General features: G+C 54.3%; 1 protein-coding gene across 1 annotated transcript in view; it reads right to left on the bottom strand.

Moving 5' to 3' along the window:
* Nucleotides 1-414: 414 nt before the first annotated feature.
* The window catches only part of HDLBP (high density lipoprotein binding protein), a 71,752-nt gene continuing 52,045 nt past the window's right edge, over nt 415-20,121 (bottom strand). Inside the window, exons 12-28 of the mRNA XM_049614523.1 lie at nt 18,655-18,794; nt 17,133-17,237; nt 16,908-17,021; nt 15,843-15,929; nt 15,543-15,674; nt 12,025-12,243; nt 9,289-9,510; nt 8,978-9,197; nt 8,033-8,170; nt 6,432-6,586; nt 5,492-5,596; nt 5,181-5,315; nt 4,089-4,232; nt 1,927-2,112; nt 1,337-1,453; nt 995-1,123; nt 415-879 (exon numbers count right to left, since the gene is read on the bottom strand). Coding sequence (XP_049470480.1) covers nt 793-879; nt 995-1,123; nt 1,337-1,453; nt 1,927-2,112; nt 4,089-4,232; nt 5,181-5,315; nt 5,492-5,596; nt 6,432-6,586; nt 8,033-8,170; nt 8,978-9,197; nt 9,289-9,510; nt 12,025-12,243; nt 15,543-15,674; nt 15,843-15,929; nt 16,908-17,021; nt 17,133-17,237; nt 18,655-18,794 — 2,435 coding nt within the window. The 3' untranslated portion in view covers nt 415-792. The remainder of the gene's footprint in view (nt 880-994; nt 1,124-1,336; nt 1,454-1,926; nt 2,113-4,088; nt 4,233-5,180; nt 5,316-5,491; nt 5,597-6,431; nt 6,587-8,032; nt 8,171-8,977; nt 9,198-9,288; nt 9,511-12,024; nt 12,244-15,542; nt 15,675-15,842; nt 15,930-16,907; nt 17,022-17,132; nt 17,238-18,654; nt 18,795-20,121) is intronic.

The raw sequence follows: 20,121 nt of genomic DNA, 5'->3' as shown, positions 1-20,121 counted from the left end.
AGTCTCTACTGCCACTCTGCGGGCCGCCCCTCTCCCTGTCCCCACGTCTCTCAGGCCACACCAGGCCACCACGACAGCCACGGCTGGCCCAGACGGAGACATGCGGCCCTGCCTTTGGGGTTTGCTCACCACGCTTGGGGGCGGAGACACTTGGGTGCTTTCGGACCCCAACATATGCGAGGCCAAGACAGCCCAAGCACCCAGTCACCCTGCTGCCACTCTGGTCCCCTCTGGCTCCACCACGGCTCTCCTTTGGGCCCAGGCACTCCCAGTGTGCAAACTGGGTCTCCCTCACCACCCTGTGGTCTGGGCCAAGTGGGCTTTTGGCAGCTGGAAGGTGGACTGCATTCTGTAAGAAGGGTCTGGATGGCAGGCAAAGGGAGGAAAGGAGGTGGGAAAGGAAGAGGGCAAACATTTTGGCTTTTATAAAGTCAAGGAAATTTATTTCCTGAGGTCATGACACAGGAAGTAGACTCCGCCACAGCTGTGGAGCTCTCCTAGCGGAGGCCAGAGCCTTACGGACATGCTGGATGAGCCAGGACGCTTACGGGGAAATGTCCAATTACCTCGGTTAGTGTTCACGACAGTGGAGAGCCGTCCCAGAGCGAAGGTGTCAGGGAGCAGATCCTGAGCGCACGCGGGGTGCTGGCGCGCCTGGCTTCACTGCGAGACCTCGGGGAGGGGGAAGCGTCAACAATTTATGGAGGCTCCAGCCGCCGGGTCAGATTGAGACAAACCATGTGTTGGTGGGGTTTGGGTCAGCAGGCTGGAGAGATTTCTGCTTTTCGATCATTATCGCTTGGGGCCCCATGGCAGGGTCTTGGGGGCCACCTGAGCCCCAAAACTGGGAAATTCTTCAGAGCTGCTCATGTCAGGAGCCTGTAGGGGGGAGAGGGCACAGCCTCAATAAGAGGTCCCGCGTGAGCCGCTTCCCAGCGAGAGGCGAGTGCCGGGGGCGCCCCCACCTCCAACGGCGGGCCTAACAGTGTCTGACCTTCTCGCTGCTGCTGGCGGTCCAGGGAGCGTCCCGCACCACAAAGCCCTTGGATGGCGCCTTGGACTCCTCGTGGGCTGGCGGCTTCATGTACACCTGCAACGCCTCGCTGTCGACCACGTCAGCCAGCTGTGGGCACAGGTGGGGGCGTCAGTCTGCAGCAGACACACACGACGACCACGCTTGCCTGGTCTCAAGTGTTCAGGGCTCGCTTAGGGGGACACCCTGCAACTGGCGTGCCTCTGGGAGCGGACGCACATACATGGCCTTGCTGCTGCCCCAGGCCGGTTAGTGGCAGGCAGGGTGCCCCAGGCACAGGCCTGCTGCCCACCCATGACTCACGTATTCCTCCTCTAGGTTGAGAATGTGGTCGATGGCCTCCTCCACGTTCTCTGGGAGCCCCGTCACAGTGACGCAGTTGGGATCTGGGGCCCCGCTCTGCGGGAAACGAATGTCCACCTGGAAAGACAGCACATGCGGCCGCTGAGGCGTCTGAGGACACTCCATCTGGAGTCTCTGGACCGAAGGGTCATGGTCATGTGTGGCTGAGAATGGTGGACCTCTAGGGAAGTTTTCCCAAATTAACCTTGTGCTCAGGAGCCAAGGTCCTGTATGTCAGAGCTAACACATCACAACAGTGCAGGACCCTGCCGCACCGAGGGAATGACGTCTCCTCCAGGCCAGTGTGGGACGCTGACCGACGGTGTCGCGTATACGCAGCTGGGACCTCCACATGACCTCACCAACTCAGGGACAGGCACCAGAGCCTCAGAAGTCTCCCGTTCCAGACCCCAAGGGCGGTCAGCAGCCGAGGCAGGAGACCTGTGGTCCCAGGCACTCACTCCAGCGACAGCGTGGGAGCACCCACCCCGCTGCACCCACCATGCTTCCAGGACTACACGGCACCCTCCGTGGTGGCGCTGGGGACCCACCTTGAATTCATCCATTATTTTGCGGATGGCTTTTCCACGGGCACCGATGATGCGGGCGTGAACACGGTGGTCCAGCGGGACGTCCTCAGAAACCATCTGTTCAAGCTCACCCACGATTTTCAATATAGCGTCCCGGGCGGCTTCTGTATTCTTTTCATACCCTGTGATGGTTATTTGGTCCTGGGGCTAAGAAAGGAGAGCGCAGTCAGAAGAGGGGATGCCCCTAGAGACCCCAGGCTGGGAGCCTCAAGCCAGCAGACGCAGCTCCACGAGGCGGCAAGAGGCAGTGCTGGCAGAGTGAGGCAGACCTCAGCTTGAGGGGAAACACTGACCCACTCAGGAGAGAAAGAAGATGGGGAAGACCGCCAGAAGCTGATTTAAAACAGGTCAACGATGCCCATTAGCTCCTGCGCCCCCGCCTCCCCCCAGACGTGTACGGGAAAAGAAAGGACACGTGGCCACAGAGATGGCTGCAGGCGAGGAGGGTGCTGCGTCAGAGACCACACAGGGCACAGGGAAGGTCACCTCGGGCCCTGCATCTGGAGGCGTCTCGCTGGAGACAGACCTGCCTGGAGAGAAGGGGCGGGACGCTGCGGCCGCACTGCACAGCCCCAGCATGCCCCTGCGCAGGACTTCCCTCACAGCACACGTGGACGGGTGACAGCACCACGCATGCACAGTGCGAGCAGAGCCAACACAGGACTCAAAGCGAAACGACGACAAAAAAGAAGAAAAAAATCACACACGTAAGCTATGTTCTTTAAGACAAAGGAAAAGTTACACCCACGAAAGAATGGAACAACAGAAAAGGACCAGAGAACAAAAACACCTGGAAACAAAAGAGCGGACACTTCGAGATCTGCCCAGAAGAGAGGCCAGAATGAGCCAGGCGGAGGCAGAGCAGCAGCAGGCCCCACGGTGGCAGTGGAGGGGTGGGGGGCAGCGGGCTGTGCCTAGAACCTGCCTGGCGGAGTCCAGGACCCACCAGCAGCCGCGAGCGCTGTGCCAAATGCAGACACAGAACAGACTGCAAACGGAAGCATAATTCTCACAGGAAAATGCTGCGTATCAAAATCACATGGCCACCCAATCCTACTTGGCTCTGAAACACTAGCGCGAGTGGTTTGAACCCTAAACAATGACTAAAAAAGTCACGTTTCCTTGGGAAAATTAAAGAAAATAGAAGGTAGTGAAGGTGCAGAGTTTAAAGGAGCTCAATTCTCAGGATTCAACATCAAAAATTAAAGTTAAAGGGACGCCTGGCTGGCTCAGTCAGAATAGCAGGCAACTCTTGACCTCAGGGTCATGAGTTCAAGCCCCACGTTGGGCATAGAACTCACTGAAACAGAACAAAAATCACAAATTAGTGTTAAGAAAGATCAGGAGCATAAACATGTTTGTTAGAAACGCAGCGGGAACAGAAGGATGCACCCAGGGAAGGCCAGGACCAGGCAGGAGGCGCAGAGGAGAGGTGGGGGCTCCAGAGGGGGCCCTGCAGGCCTGCCTGCCTTTCTGAACTCAGGTTAAGTGTGTGGCTTATAGACTCGGGCTGAGCAGAGGAGGAAGGTGCAGAAACAGGCAGTCTGCCACAGCACGGGAACACGGGGCTGAAAAGGCCAGAGTCTGCAGAGGCATGTTGGGATTTGCTGACCAGAAGGTTCTAGAGAACCATTTCTGGGTGCCTGGCTGTGTACCATGGCCAGAGATGCAGGCAGAGACCAAGGCTCCCACAGTGCGCAGTGCTATGCTGGAAGGGGGCCCTGATGGGAGCGGAGAGGAAGACGGGCTGGGGTGTGATAGGCAGGGGGAGGGTACCCTCTGAAGGACCGCACCTGTGGGTACAGATGCGAAGAAGGACTCAGCCGGAGCCAAAGCATGCCTACCACGAACAACCAGGCGGGCACGGGAGAAATGTTGCGCACTCACGCGGCAGCCAAGCACAGGGAGACCTCGCCCAGCTGGCACAGACCGAGATGGGGCCCCGAAGCCCAAGGCAAACTCAGACCCTCAGAGACCTGCCCCTCTGCGCTCCACCCTCCCCGCCCACCTGGGCAGGCCCTACGCTTGCCCGCTCACGGCTCCCAGGTCAGGGTGAGGGTACGAGAGTCCACCTGCCCCAAAGCGTTCCAGCCACAGAGTCTGACCCAAGCCGGCATTCTTACCTGGTTCCCGTCATCCTTATCGGGAAACTGGATGTTCACGTCATGTTCCAAGCGGATCTGAGTAATCACTGCCCCTTTCCTCCCAATAATTTTGGGATGGTATTTGGGGTCCACAGTGACGCTCAGCTTAAAGCTCCTTAAAGCCTGCAGGTGAGACAAGGGTGGAGTTCAGGCTTGACCTTCACCATGTGCAGCCACATGTCAACCCCACTCTGTCCTCGACCCCAAAGATCTCCTCAGTGACAAAAGCAAGATACGCTTTCCCGTTAGCCTCTGTGCACTGCCAGCTGGAGGGCTGACCCGGAACGAGTGTGTACACCCCTCACAAGAGGATCGTTCGGGCGCTGACAAGACTGGCTTCGTGCGTGGTGGGCTCTGAGCTGGCTCTCCAGTGAATTTCATGGGGACGTGATGAGGAAGCCTAAACACGTCCTGGGGTCTTTAAAGCCTGGGGTATGAGAGCAGGCCAGAAGGAAGAGGGGGCACGAGAGTGCTGAAGGACGGCCGGCCTGGGACATCTACGGCCAGAGGCTAGACCACAGGAACCAGGCTCCAGAGGTCTGCGGACCCTTCGCATCGAGACTCCAGAAGTCCTCCTCCTCACGGGAAGCCCGTTCCCTACAGAATCTCTAGCAGGGCTTCAGAGCCTATAACACCCAGCCTTGCCGTGCGCTTAGGAAGCCCTTCGAATGCCAGCTCTCCAAAGCAGGGAGATGGGTCCCCAAACCTACTCAAAGCAGGGCAGCTCCGGAGAGAAGGTCCGCATGGGCATGCTGACACCCACCCTGGACCACACCACTCACATTCGGGGTTCTTTTCTAGCAATAGCTCCCAGGCCTCTCCAACCTTACCTTACCTATCGGGTTGGAGACACCACACGTGGCAGGGTTACTTTGAGAAAAAAAGTGCTAATTAATGGGAAATCTAACTCTGCCCCTGTTACATTGAAAAGTGCCACGCTCATAACGCTGTGTCTGATGGAAGGCTCCCCGGGGGGCCAGGTCCCCCCGCAGCCATGTGGCTGAACCGCCTGCAGTGTGGCCGGGGACCGTGGCTCTGGAGGCCACCCCCGCGGGCCTGGCTGACACCCACTCGGTCCTCCTGCTCAGCCTGCAGCTCCTTCACTCGCTCCAGCAGCCCAGCCTTGGCCCGGTCCAGATTCGCAGCGAGGCCAGTGATGGCGATGACGTCAGACTGTAGTTCTGGTGCCGGCACGTGGATGTTCACCTGCAGGGGACACAGATCTGATAAAGGCGGGGGTCCCGCACAAGAACCGGGGACGGGGCACTGCTACGGGGCACGACCAGGATGAGGCGCACTGCCGAGGGGCTGAGCTGCCAGGGGCCCGTGGGAGGGCTCGCTCCCAACACTGGCTCCTGGGGAAAGACTGCAAATCCCAGTACCTCAAACTCATCCATCATCTTCCGGATCCCGCTCCCCTTCTGCCCGATGATGTACCGGTGAAGGTCAAAGGGCACCTCCACTTCGATGGTGACGGGAACCAGTGCCTGCAGAGAAGACAGGGTCGGGCCTGAGAGCAGCTGGCAGGGAGCCAGTGACCCTGTGAGAATTACAGGGTGCTTCCTGGAACCTTCTATGATGTTCTGCCTCAACTGAGAACTTCACCCAGACTTTTAACTCAACAGAAAACACAGGAAGAGAATCCAGAATCCAGTTTTAAGGTTAACGCCACCAGAGCAAACTTTCTGGCCCTCACCCCAAGCCTATGCCCTTAACCGTGGCAAACCTCTTACAGAAACAAAACAAATCGAGGAAGAACAGAGCAACTGGAGAGAGACCGGTGGGGCTCAGGGACAGAAGCTGGCCTCACTGACATCAGGAACAGACTGCAGCCAAGCCTGTGTGGGTTGCTGGGTTAACAGCGGGGACACAGGCTCCCCTGCTCTCTCTCTACGCTAGCCCCTGACCACCTCTCCACAACCCCTTCACTTCCACATTCCACTGTTTTTAAGCACCACCTGACACATGACCTGTTTCTGCTTCTTGTCCGTCCACTCCACGTAAGCACTAATCTGCACACCGTGGAACACAGCATTTAGAGCAGCGCCCAACAGGGAGGTGGCTCTCAGGTAGGTGCCCCCCACACAAAAGACTCCTCCTCACAAACCTGAGATGGCAGTGGTTATCACTAGGCCACAGAGGCTACAGATCACGTTGACCCTGCTGTCACTGAAACCTGCCGGTTCCACATACTTGCCCAGCCCCCAGTGCTGGGCTCTGTGCCCGGGTCCGGTCTAGCACAGCCCGCGGTGCAAGCCAAGGTGCTTGGGGCAGCCCCACCGGGACGAGGTCCAGTCACACACTGCATGAGGGCACACCCACCTCGAGGGCTTCCTTGGCGGCCTCGCACTTTTCCTTCCGGCCAGAGATGATGATGATGTCACATCTCCTTGGGGAGCCAGGGTCGGTGTCTTTGGTGTCCCTCCCGTCTCCAGCATCGTCACCGTTCTCCTGGACTTGCGGCTCCACGCTGTGAACTGGGGAGAAGGGCAGGGCAGCTCAGAGTCCTGGCGGGAGAGGCAGGGCAGACTGGCGCCAGCCTGGCTTGCAGCCCGGCCTGGGTGGCAACAAAGGCTCCACAGTGAGGCCGGGAGTGGAGCGCTCTTCCTTGGGGGCTGGAACGTGATGCCCGGTGAGCCCAAAGGGTACGGAGCCTAGAAACTGAGCCACGATGCTGGGACACGGCAGCGAGAGGCACGAGGGAAGCCTCCAGAGGCCTCGTATGTTAGGAGGCAGGCAAGCCTCAAGAGTGAAGGGACACGAACACAGGAGTGGGCTGGCGGGGGACAAGTGTGGACCCAACACAAAAGCAAGGTTCACGGAGCGGGATGGAACCCAGGAGTCTGTACGACATGAACAAGAGCGAGCGAGTGAGCATCAGGCAGGGCAGTGCCGCACAGACCAGGGTAAGAGGTGGACGCTGCAGAACTGCCGGCACCAGAAAGATGTGACCATGACCACGAATTCGGCACCAGTACACGGAGCGCCAGCTCCGCGGATTCTGGGGGATGGGCCACAGTTGTCTCTAATGACGTTAAGAAAACATCCTTATTCTCAGGAAGTAGCCACTACAGATAAGGGACGAGTCTGAAAATTACACTCCAACGTCTCAGAAACAACTGTGTGTGTGCATAGAAGAGGAGGTGCAGAACAAAAGAGACCAAATTTCAATAATGAACATATAAAATATGTCTTTATCAGGTACGATGTTCCTTCAAATATACTCCAAACAGCCCATGTTCTAAGGAAACAAGAGCTTCAATGGCCACGAGAAGCTCCAGAGAGGACAGAGACGGGCGGGGAGGAGCCAGGAGGCTGCAGGGTCGGTCATCGACCAGACGAGACCAGAGACGGCACAGTGGGCTGCAACCTAGCTGGGAGCCTGGTGTGACCAAGTGAGGTCTGAGACACAGGCAGGACGCTGCTCTCACTGACCCCACAAGCCAGTCACCTCCTGGCTGCCTAACCACCCTGCCCTGCTCCCGGGACACAGGCAGGACCAAGTGACAAGCAGGACACGGAGCTGGGGGAGGGGTGTCACAGAAGGGCAGCCAGTGGCCGCCTTTACTGGAGTCGCCTGCCTCACAAGGGACAAGACCCGCCAGGTAGGGGTGCTTGGGGGAGAGGCAGCTGCAGTGGACAGAGTGGGAGCAGCCCCGTCACACACATCACTTGGGAATCTGTAAGTAGCCTCAGAACCAAACCCCTGCATCAGAGGCCGCAGCTGCTTTGCCGTCCTTGGCCTTGTCACCCTGCCCGAAGGCCACCTGGTCACCCTGGGACCCGGGTGTTCCAGCAGCACGCCAGCATTGACACACGAGGCAGCACACGTGATGGCCACCTGACGCCCACCCTCCGTAGGTGAGGTCCATTCACACACCCCCGGCTCCCCACTTAGCACAGAGCTCACCGCTGAGACCCACCTGGGTTCTCCTCTCTGTCTGGGAATTTAATCTGAACGTTATAGTCCCGAGTAATCTGCTGGATTCTAGAACCTTTGGGGCCCATGACAGATCGATGGAACTTCTGGGGTATGGCACATTCTATGGTCACCGGGGCGTGCGGGGGGGGGGGGGGGGGGGGGGGGGGGCAGGGGGACACAGCAAGAAAGAAAAAAATAAAGGCAAAGGTTAACTGCTTAGGCTCGACGCATATTTTCACCAGCTTCCGCTCAATCCTCTACAGAGACCCCCAAAAGCACAGATGCACGCCCCCCCCCCACCCCTTTTCCAAGTGCTCAAAGTACAACAGGGTGGACAGAGGGAGGGTGGGGGCAGGACTGACAGGGAGGCCTCTTTCTGAGACATCTCCCAGTGACTAAGTACTGATGACCTGTCTGTACAAAACGGCACCAGCACTCACTGCTGCCCAGAGCATGTGTGACCATCTCCTGTCTCCATGCACAGAGCCCCCGCCCCGAGCACAAAGCACGCGGCACTGTTAGCCACTGTCCCTGTAGGGTGACTGCACTAGCCAGGTGACATTCAGATGCTGTGGCTGTGACTCTGTGAGGAGGCATCGGGCTTAATGGTCAGGACAGTACTTCCAAGGCCCCAGCAGGGGAGGGCTGGGAGGAGCCCTGGAGGGGGGGTGAGGCTCTCTAAGGGCTGGTTTAGAAAACCCCACAAGTTTCCATGTGGATTCGCTGACACGCCCTCCCCTGCCATCTCTTTTCTTCCCGTTGGGAAGGAGAGGCAGAGAGAAGGAAGCCGGTTCCTCATACAGATTTCATTTCATAACGTGTTTTTAAAAGCTGCTGCTCAAGGGCAGTGTCCTGCCAAGAGTAAAGCCAGAGAGGCTGAGAGTCCAAGACTGAGAACCAAAGAGCCCCAGCCTGACTGGAGCCCTGCCACCCTCCCAGGCACCTACCAGGTCCTCGATGATCTCCTGAATGCGCTTCTTGGCGGCCTCCACACAGTCCTTGGCGCCCTTGAGGGTGACCTTATCACTCTGCGTGCCAGAACGTGGGAAGCTAACCATCACCCCACCATACTCTTCAGCAATCTCCCGCAAGACCTGGCCTCGTCGGATGACAAAGTGGCGGTGGTGCTTGGGGTCCACCAGCATGCAGTCCTCCACCACGTTATCCTGCAGCATTGGAGGAAAGGAAAGGGAGAGGACTCGTGTCAACCACACCGACAGGATGGACAACCAAGGGGGAGCTCCCACCGGGCCTTACCAGGTTCTGAATAAGGGCCTCCAGCTCCTTCTGTGCCTCCCTGACAGCATCCTCCTTCCCAATGATGGTGATCAGGTCCTGATCCTTGTCCTCAGCCGTTGGGAATATGATACGGGCTCCAGTGTTGTCACGCACCTTGCGTATTTTGCCACCCCCTTTGCCAATGAGGAACTTGTGGTATTCCGGCTTGGCGCGGATGTCAACAGTGAAACTCTTGGTTTGCTGTGGAAACCAACCGCAGATACATTGGTCTGATGCTACTCGCCTGGTCCCCTGGGCAAGTGAGAAAGAGGGCCTAGAGAACAACAGTGTGGGGCTAATCGAGCCTCACGGAAACTAATGGATGGACCCCTAGACGGGAAGTATTTACATGCCATCTACCATGACCACAGACACTCAGATAGCTGAGAGCATGTGGATTGAGAGCCCCAGTCCTGCTGCTTCCCCAAACTGACCGAACCCCCGCCAGTGCTCTCCATCTACAGAGGGGACTTGGTGAGTGTGGCCTCGGGGTGCTAGGCAAGTAGGAGGCAACTGCACAGCAAGTAAGCCCACAGCACTCTCGGTCCTCCCAAGTCGAGCAGAATGCTCCCTCCTGTCTAGGCTTTTACCTGCTCTCGCCACAGGGGAGCCCTTCCCAACAGGAAGGCCCCATCTCAATCTCGGAGAGACCGAAGCCAACCAAGGCCCTAGTCTGACACCCCGAAGCCAGGGCTCAGCAAAAGCCCCGACACGACGACCTTGTTGAGGATTCATCTGGAGCACACACTCTGCCTGGCTGACTCAGACCCATACAATGCTTCCCCTTCTTCCTTGTATCCTGAAACCTGGCTCACAGGCATGAAGAAACACAAGAGGGGGGAAAAAAAAGAGGGTCTACCAGCATGCTAAACAGAGTAATAAACAAGTGAATTCTGTTATCTTTTAAATGCTGGTTTCACAAAACACCCCTGAGAAAATCTTCTATTCTTCAGACAACGACATTGGCAAATAGCACCATTATTAAAAAACCTATGAGCAGGGGTGCCTGGGTGGCTCCGTCAGTTAAGCATCCAACTCACTGTTCGTGAGTTCAAGCCCCACGTCGTGCTCTGTGCAGACGGCTCAGCTCCTGGAACCTGCTTCAGATTCTGGGTCTCCCCCTCTCTGCCTCTCCTACCTCCACCTGCACTCTCTCTCTCAAAAATAAACCAACGTTCAAAAAAAAAAAAAAAAAAAAAAGCTAATGAGCAAGGTGACCCCAGCTTAGCAACATGATAAAAGATGACATACTTAAACCAGTGGGGTCACCCAAAAACACAAGGTCAGTTAAACATTAAAACAAACAAAAAACCACCACTAGGGGCACCTGGGTGGCTCAGTGGGTTAAGCATTGACTCTTGATTTTGGCTACAGTAGTGACCTCACAGTTCATGAGCTCAAGCCCTGTGTGGGGCTTTCCACTGACAGTACAAAGCCTGCTTGGGATTCTCTCTCCCTCTCTCACTGTTTCCTCTCTCCGCAAATAAACATTAAAAGGAAAAAAAAAAAAGGAAAAAGCTAACCAAAAAAATCTAATACATATGCTTAAAAAATGAAAAACCATGCTACCATGTCAACAGATGCAGAAAAATCTTCCTACAAAACCCAACACCTGTTCCCGCAACAACTCTGAGCAAATCGGTAACAGACGAGAACTTCCTCAACCTGATAAAGAGCAACTTTGGAAGACAGTGTAACTCCCACTTCATGGTGAAGGACTGAGCACTTTCCCCAAAGGCTGCCAACAAGGCAAGGCTGTCTGCCCTCCCCACTGCTACGCAACGCCATACTGGAGGCCCGCGTGGCGCATAGGACAAGACCTACGGGCGTACAGATCAGAAAGAAACCCAACTGTCTACGCAAAGACAACATGTTCTACACATAAAACTCACAAAAAAAGCTACTAATACTAGTAACTGAACTTTAAAGCAGATGCACAAAACAAAGCCAATACAAAAAAAAACATATTTCAATACATGACCCTAGCTGGAATCTGACACTAATTTATTTAATTAACAACAATGCTACAAAGCAAAATAGTGAGGATATGAATTGAACAAAACACGAAGGAGAACCCCATGCTGAACGTAAGAAAACACCAATTAAAAATCAAAGACTTAACACAGACTGGAAGACTGAATTCCCGGGAGGTCAGTTCTCCCCAATTTGGTCTACAGATTCAACACAGTCTCGGTCAAAATCTAAGCAGGATTTTCCCCTAGAAATTGGTAAGCAGTTTCCAAATGCAGAATGGCAAAGATCTAGAACAGCTAACGTGGTTCTACAAAAGCACAAAGCTAAAGGGCTCTCCCAGCCCCCCGACCCTATGGTGTCACTGGGACACACAGAGTCCAGCAACAGACCCACACGTGGGTTTTGACAAAGGGGCAAAGGTGATTCAATGCAGAGTTTAAGGTGATGGCCAAAACATTTTCACTGCAGTGGTGGTGATGTCAGTGTGTGTATGCTCGTCAAAACTCAGAAAAGTGGATTTTATAGTCTATGAATCCTACTTAAAAAAGCCAATACGCCAAACCACAACTTTTCTACATCGTACAGGTAGGCATTCGACCTGCCAAGGCCCTTTGTTCAGCAATGGCAAAACCAGAGACATAAAGGTGTAACGGAGCAGTTTTCTGACCTGCCACAAAAACAGGGCAAGGATTTCTAGCAAGGGACAGACACGGCACCATCACTCCTGGGCGTGGGGCTCACCTTCTCCTCTGCCAGGTGCAGGAGCTGCTTCTTGGCCTTCTCCACATCGGAGGCGGGGCCCCTGATGACAACTGTGTCACTCCCCGAGCCCTCCACAGGGAAGTGGATGTGCACCCCGCCGCACTCCTCCATGATGGAGCGGATCAGGCGGCCCTTCGTGCCGATGAGGGAGTTGTGCAGCCTGGCGGGGATGGAGACCTCCACTTCGGCAATGTTGGCCTGGAATCACACACAGTCCGTGAGGTGTGGGACACAGGACGGCACGCCCGCCGCCCAGGGACCCGGAGCCTGTGTGCATGAGTGGGTACATGAATATGGGTGTGGGATGGGGCGGGGGCAGTGGCTCACACAACGTGGAAGGGAAGCCTCCGGGTTACACGGTCAAAACAGTGCTTTCCTCCTTTGGTTCTCTTGGTGCCCGAGCAGAGATACACCGATATGCCCGCGGGTCAGCACCTATCCTGCCTCTAGTCAAGGTGACACAAGGACCAGGTTTACCTCCCACAAGGACACAATGGTGTTCAAGACACTGGAGACAGGGAGGAAGGAAGGTGAGCCTGCTGACTGCCCCCTGGCCAAGTCCCGGCGTCAAGGACACAGGGCCGACAGGTCAGAGCCTGAGGGGAGGGGGCAGCGTGGAGGCAGAAGCCCCCGTGAACCGGACATTGCTCCCATACTGACGTGCGGAGGGAAATGGCCGAGGCTTGGGAAAGAGCCCCGGATCACTAGAGGGAGCAAACCACAGCACACAGCACTGTCCACATGCCAGGACGTGGGCACAGGAAAGCCTCACTTCAGTAGTGGGAAGTAATGCCCCAGACTAGGCACTGCTGTGACGCCACCTCATGTGTCTCAAGAGCAAGTCCACAAAGGAGCAAAGTATTTCAAAGTACCTTAACGAAGCTGAAAGACACTTACAGGAATGCAAAACTATCCAGCATCCACCAAAGGAAACCTCCTAAGTTCTGGCATCCAATGAAAAAATAGCAGATAAGCGAAGAAACAGGAGAAAACTACCTCACTGAGAAAAGCACAGAAAACAGCCCAGAAATGACACAGACACTAGAACCAGTGGGTTGAGGGGCGCCCGGGTGGTTCCGTTGAGCATCCCGCTGTGGCTTTCAGCTCAGGTCGTGACTTCACGGTCCTGATATCGAGCCCCACATTGGGCTCCACGCTGGGCGGTGGAGCCTGCCTGGGATTCTCGCTCTCTCCCTCTGCATCCACACCTCAGATAAAAAAAAACATAAAAAAAAGAAGAACCGGAGGAGACCGATAACACTACAACAGGCATTTTCACGACCCTGCATGTGGTCAAAAAGGCAAAGAAAGACTGAAGGTGTCAATGTAAAACCTCCAATATTCCAAATGAACCCCTACAGGTGAAAACGTCCAAAATGACAAATACACTAGGTGGGATACAGACAGATTACACACTGCAGAAAATTAACAAATTTAAAGAAACTAATGGAGGAAAAAACACCACTTCACCTTTCCACTCAAATAAATAGCGTACGAATGAACCACAGGACAATCTGGCTGCCTATCACCAGGTAACTGGAGTCCCTGAAGGGGAGGACAGAAAAAAAATATTCAGAAATAGTGACCCCAATTTTTCCAAATTTGATGACAATGCTAAACTCACGTATCCAAGAAAGCTCAATGAACTCCAAGACACGCGAGGAAAAGGACCCCCAGACATGTCGTATGTCGCTCAAAGCCTACGAGACACTCCTAAAAACAAGAGCCAAAGAACGTGCGTGGAGGAGCAAAGTAAAGGAGGACCTCAGACGTGTCCTCACAGACACTGTGGGAGGTGCCAAAACAGAGTCAGGTGCAGAAAGAAAACCTCCAAGCCAAGGTTGCAGAGCCCCCGGATGCCCACCCTGCCACTGGGGCAGCCTCCTGGGAAGACGGGCTGGCACTTTCTTACAAAACTAAATACGTTCTTGCCACATGACCCACGTTAATACTAAGGGAAAGAAGCCAATGTGCAAACAAGAAGGTGCCGCGGGGCCGCCACGCAGACCAGGGAGGCCGGGCAGTAGCGCTGGGACGCGGGATTCTCAGCACCTCCAGCAACACTGCCATAGCACGAAGGGACCCGGAGGAAGGAAGCGCACGTGGAACGTGTGCCCGGACAACTCTGAAACAACCACTAAAGTAAAAGCTAGAATATCCAGTAAGCCATAAAGGGAGATCAAAGGAAAAACAAAGTTCTATTAAATCCAAAAGCAGGCAGAAAAAGAGGACAAAGACGGGACACACAGAGAACAAGTTCAAGGCGGTGGTCTGAAACGGAACTGCACAGAACAATCACATCAGGGGTGACTAGGGGCTGTGGAGGGCCAAAGGAACTTGTTTATGGGGACAGTTTGTTTGGGAAGATGGAAAGTTCTGGAGACACATGGTGGTCATGGCTGCACAGCAAGTGTGAATGCACTTACTGTCCTGGGGCTGTACACTAAGATGGCAAATCTTGTTTACGTGAATTTTAACAGAATTTTAAAATTAAAAAAATTCACATTTCCTCACACTTACTAAAAATATGGATTAAAACATGGATTAAAACAGGGTCTCTACAATTACTAATGTAATTAGATACAATTAAAAGGCAGAGATGGTCAAATTGAGTAGAAAAAAAAGCAAACTGCCTAAGAGAAACCTACTTTAACGAGAAAAAGTAGATTTCAGAGCAAAGACTACTACCAGGGTAAAGGAAGATGATTCTAGAATGACACGAATTACAGGCATCAGGAATGCAAAAGAGACCACCACAGTGAAAACACACTATGGGAATACTATGAAAAATTCTACGCTAAAAAATTTGACGACTTATTAGATAAAAAAAACCCTTCAAAGAAAAACTACAGGTCTCAGACCAAAAGGAAAATCATCAGTGCATACAATGACAGTATTGCACGGCCATTAAACAAAACAAGGTGCTGACACACAGCGACACGGATGCTCGAGGTGAAAGCAGCTGCAGATGGGGGAGCAGACGCCAGGATTTCTTTTAGACGAAGATGCAGGAAACCCACTCTAATCCCCTGTGGCCGAAAGCAGATCAAGGGGATGGCCAGGCAGAGTAGGGGGCGGGGGCTGGCACGAAAGAGGGAGGGACTGAAAAGGAGCAGGAGGACATTTCTGGGGTGCCGGACACGCTCGGCATCCTGACTACGGAAAGGATTCCATGGATGTACACGTGTCATAACTCACCAAAGCGCACGCTTTAAACATGCAGTTTTTTACACATTAACTTTTCAGAAATTGAAAAAAATTATCGTAATGCCTTCACGACATGATTTCCAAGCACTCAAGTCCAGTGCTACTGCTCAGACCAGCGGGGCACACCGCCACAGCCAGGCGGCAGGTGGCTGCTCGGAGGCCAGCACTGCTGCGGGGAGGGCCGGCCTGCCTGACCCCGCGTGCCTGAACAGCAGGCTAGCGCCGTGGGGGCTGCTGAGACATGACCACAGGGAGCCTGGCTAGCGTCCTGTCACAAAACACCCCATTACCAGGTCTTTCTGGATGGACAGGATGCGGCTCCGGGCAGCCTCACAGTTGGCTCGCTTGCCTGTGATGACAATGGTCTCTGAATTGCTATTCTCTGCTGGAAGGTCGATCTTTGTGTTGCTTTCTTCTCGGATCTACAAGCAGATGGGACACCATGAAAAGCGGACGTCCCAGGTGAGACAGCTGCTGGAGCCCAGGGCTGGAAAGGAAGGCTCCCTCCTTCAAAGCTCAGCCGGAATGGCAGAGGGCTTTGGGGGTAGGCTGAGGAGAGCCAAGGTTCAGGGGACAAACTGGCTGGTCACCTTTTTAATGTTTGCGCCTCCTTTCCCAATGATGTTCTTGTGAAATTGTTTGAAGATCGGAACAGAAATTGAGTAACTATTTTCCACCTTAGAAACAAAAGGAGTGGCACAATTAGCCAGCATACTGGAGTGAGGTATCCCATCATCCATGAAAGAGTATGAAATGACAGGTCTCGTTATGGGAAAACACACACTTGGATCCTCCTGGTCTCCCGCTATCTGACCTCTGACCTTCAGAGGCTTGTCACAAGAATGGGGGATAACTTACTCAGCAATTAGCTAACTGGGCAAGCCACAGTTAACTGATGCAAAGCCACCTTTATAAAAAGTGGCTCGCAATACAACCTGCCATCTGTTCGATGCAAGTTCCACAATCCAGAAGCAACGGAGTGTGCCAAGGGTCCTCAACCGACACTCTGGGTACGAGGGGGTTCTGGCCACCTCCAGGACCAGAGCTGGCCGAGGGCCAGTGGAGACCAGGACACCGGGCTGGGAGAAGTAAGCCCAGAGCACACCTCAAGGTGACACACAGACCCTGCCACTCTTGGGAACCCCACCACTCCAGGGCAGCGTGAATGTGCTCAGGGCTGGGAGAGCCCCCATCAGTGACTGAGGCAGCTGTCAGCTCGGTCCAAGCCCCATGAAGGACCACAGAAAGCATGAGCCCACCTGGAGTCCTCCCATCGATAACGACCCTCGGCACTTTCCAAACTACCTGTTCCCATTCCAGCTCTCAAGAAGATAACAAATCAGTAGCTGACTCCCCACACTACCTGCGCACATCCCGCTCCTTACCATTCGGCACACGTTATCTAGATACCCCAAGGCCCCTCCAGGACACAAGGAACCTGGCACCCCACCTTAATTCCACGCAACACTGAGGCCCTAACAATTTCTGCCAGTCTAAGCACACGGGGTTACCAGGGATGGCATCACTATGGAGACGGCAGACCAATCCAGGGCCCAAGTGCGCTCCCCAAGCAGAGGTACTGATGGGCCAAGTCCCCCAGGCCTCTCCACCACCAGCAACACTGTATCTCAACCAAGGAGGGAAACCCCCCCTACCAGGTCTGCCACCATCTTCTGCATGTATTTTGTGCATTTTTCCACCTCATTCTTGGGCCCTCTGAGTTGGACGATATCACTCTTTTGTGCTGGGTCTGGGAAGTTGATGATAACCTGGACAAATCACCACAAATCCAAGTTCAGTTATTGGTAATGACTGGATTCCACAACAGTGCCAATCAATCCCTCCTAGAGGACTCAAGAATGCCTTTGGGAAACCCTTACCTCTGGGAATTTGTCACGAATTTCACGGATCCGTTCACCCTTCTGGCCAATGATGGTGCGATGGAATCTCTGCTCAATGATCAGATCCTTGGTACGCTCATTTTCCTAAAAACGCGGTTTGAGGAGATGATGTTAACAGCAGGAGGCCCCCCGGGGGCCTGGGGAGCTCCACACAGCCTCGTAGCACCGCAGGGAGTCGGCAGCCAGCAGAGTGCCCTGGAGAGGACACCCACTCTCTCTAACAACACGGGCTGGGTGTCATTTTCCTGAATGAAGTACGATTCCACAGCAGAGTTCAGGACCCCTCAACCAGAAGTGCCAGTGCAGTGGCCTCAACCCATGGGGACGAGAACAAGAGACCATGAGGCACAACGCCCCGCAGGCAGTGATCCTTCCAGAACACAGTGTGGTTCAACCACTGCCACATGTGGATAATTAAGAAAGGTTCAACACCAGGCAGTAAACCTGCATGGTTCTGGTTCTCACCTACCCCAGCATCTCACTAAAACACCAAAGAATAATACAAAAGAATAAACAGAGGTAGGATAAAGAAAAAATACTAGCAGCTAACCATTCAAAATCTTGGGGGAGATTCTGGATCAGACTGGCACCAGGCTGACAGAGAAACACGGGTTCAGTAATCCCACAGAAGCACCAGATACCCCAGACCAAGGGACCCCCCCCACTTCCCGGGCAACAAGAGAGCTGTCTGAGTAAGGGAAGAGCTGGAACCCTCTGCTGAGCTGTGAGCTCAGGGATGGCCAGAGAATGGCAGGAGGCCGCATGTGTCAGCTTGCAGCTGAGGAAAAGGAAAGGCCTACTGCCCAAAGGGGGCCTTGAGGGCAGGCTCCAGGCCTGGGCACCAGAGCCAGGCAGTGACAGGGTGACAACAGACATGCAGCTTACTCCCTATCCCGACGAGGCACGCACGCTGCCCTGCCCGAGGCTTCCTGACATTCTGCACGTGTTTACGCTGAACCGTAAACTCTCACTCAGCACGTGCCTCCTCTGGATGCTGAAAGGCATCCCAGTGACGCTTACGTGCAGCCCAAACCAACAATCACAGCTGCGTGGCTATCGGCATATGAATCACACGATCAAGATAGACACACCAGCGCTGACAGCTTAGACAGGGGAGTGCAGAACTTCAGTCTGGCAGCGGGAACAAGCCCCGCCAACCTTTAGAGTTGCAGATAACCACACAGCAGGAATTTTCAACCTTGGCTGCACATGGGAGTCCCCTGGGCGCTTCTAAGAATCCAGAAAATCCATCACAGTCCCTGGAGTCGGTACTCAAAGCATCCCAGACTCCGGGGTTTCCCCAAGGCCAAAAGCCCTGCTGCAGAGCCCCAGTGCCTCCAGCACAGCACCTGGGCCCCTGCAGCTCAGAGTCACTCCTAAACTGAGCGAGTCCCATTCTCCAGGACCACGCATGAAAACAGAGGCACAGAGGGTACCCTGCAGAGTCACCCAGCAGGCACAGGCGCACCCCTCCCCAGAAGGGCCTGGCCGTAGGTCTCACCATCCGAGAGGCAAGCTCCAGCAGCTCCCGCTTCGCCTGCTGCACACCCTGCGGGTCCCCCTCGATACGGATCAGGTTGCTCTTCTCACTGTCAGGAGGGATGCGCACGGACACCTTGTACTGGTCTTTGATTCTGTTTACTTAATAATACAACAAGAAACGCGTTTTAGACTCAGAATCTATTATGTTCCACTAGTGATTAACCACCTAGCAGAACAGGACTAAAGCCCCCACTCACTGGTCACCCAACAAGTAAAGAGGGTGATTAAGCCTTCAGTGCAAGACCCTCCATTCTCTAAAATGTGTTGGGTATGGTCTTTACCTAGACGGACCATGCAGGTGTCACCCTGAGGATGTCACGTGACGGACAGCTGGGGCCTCTCAGTGGATGAGGTTCCCCTGGCCTGGGCTATGGCTGGGGCTTTAGAATACTTAAAAGATCCCAGGGGTTTCTAAGGTGGAAGCAAGTTTGGGAACCGAACCACTGTGTTCTCACGTCATAAAATTACTCTCAAAAAAACAAAAATAACAGAAGGGCACCTCCCAATGACCGCCCGAGGGCTCCATGGAGGTCAGGCTGCTGCCCAGAAAGACCCCACCATCATCTGGGATCCAAATCAAGACTTCACTTCTTTGCAAAACAAGTTGAGTTGAAAACCCTCTGTCATCTTCTTTGAACAGAGACCCAAGCCCCCACACCCTGGAGAGACCTTATCCCAAGAAACAAGGCCTGCATTTTGCCCAAGATCCTTAGGGGTCACAGAGGAGGGCTGTGAGCACACACAGAGACAGCCAGGACATGTGCTATTCCAGGGTGAAACCACGTAGGACAACAAGAGCCAAGGACTCGGAAGCCAGGTGGGAGGTTTCAGAACATGAAAGAAAAGGAGGGGAGAAACAGAACCAGAAAGCGAAGAGAATTAAACTGAACCACATTGGGGGCCCCTCACTCCTGGGGAGCAGACACCGGCAATTTGTGTCAGAGCTACGAGTTCTTATGTGAAGACACCCCAGAGTTCATCCACACACACACACACAAATCGAGTTACAGCGTGCGCGAGGCTTCAGCAGTATGTGCAAGGGAGCTCCATCAGGAGGTGCTCTGTGTCTGTGGCCTCTCACTGGTGTTTAAAATACCCCAGAACACAAGACTGACACCAAACACGGCACAGCTGACAAGCTTACGTTACTATGAACAAAAACTGGACCGTATCAGGCAAAAACCAAAGAGGACACACTCACAGGGCATCCTGTCTACACGGCTGGGGTCCCTACAACCTAGGGATGGACCCAGGCTGGGACGTGTGCTGCCCTCTCACCTCCTACTACAGAGGAAACATAGGGACAAGGAAAGCACTGTAATGTGTCGGGTGGCCTCACAGTAAACCAGGCCAAGGAGTGGGTTTTAGAAAACATCCTTCATTTGGGCACAGCCCTCACTCAACACACTTCTGAGGAACCACGCTT

Source organism: Panthera uncia, assembly GCF_023721935.1.
Source record: "Panthera uncia isolate 11264 chromosome C1 unlocalized genomic scaffold, Puncia_PCG_1.0 HiC_scaffold_3, whole genome shotgun sequence".
In the NCBI taxonomy this organism is placed as follows: domain Eukaryota; kingdom Metazoa; phylum Chordata; class Mammalia; order Carnivora; family Felidae; genus Panthera; species Panthera uncia.
Note: the sequence above shows the minus strand (reverse complement) of the source record. Positions and strands in the feature narration are given on the sequence as shown.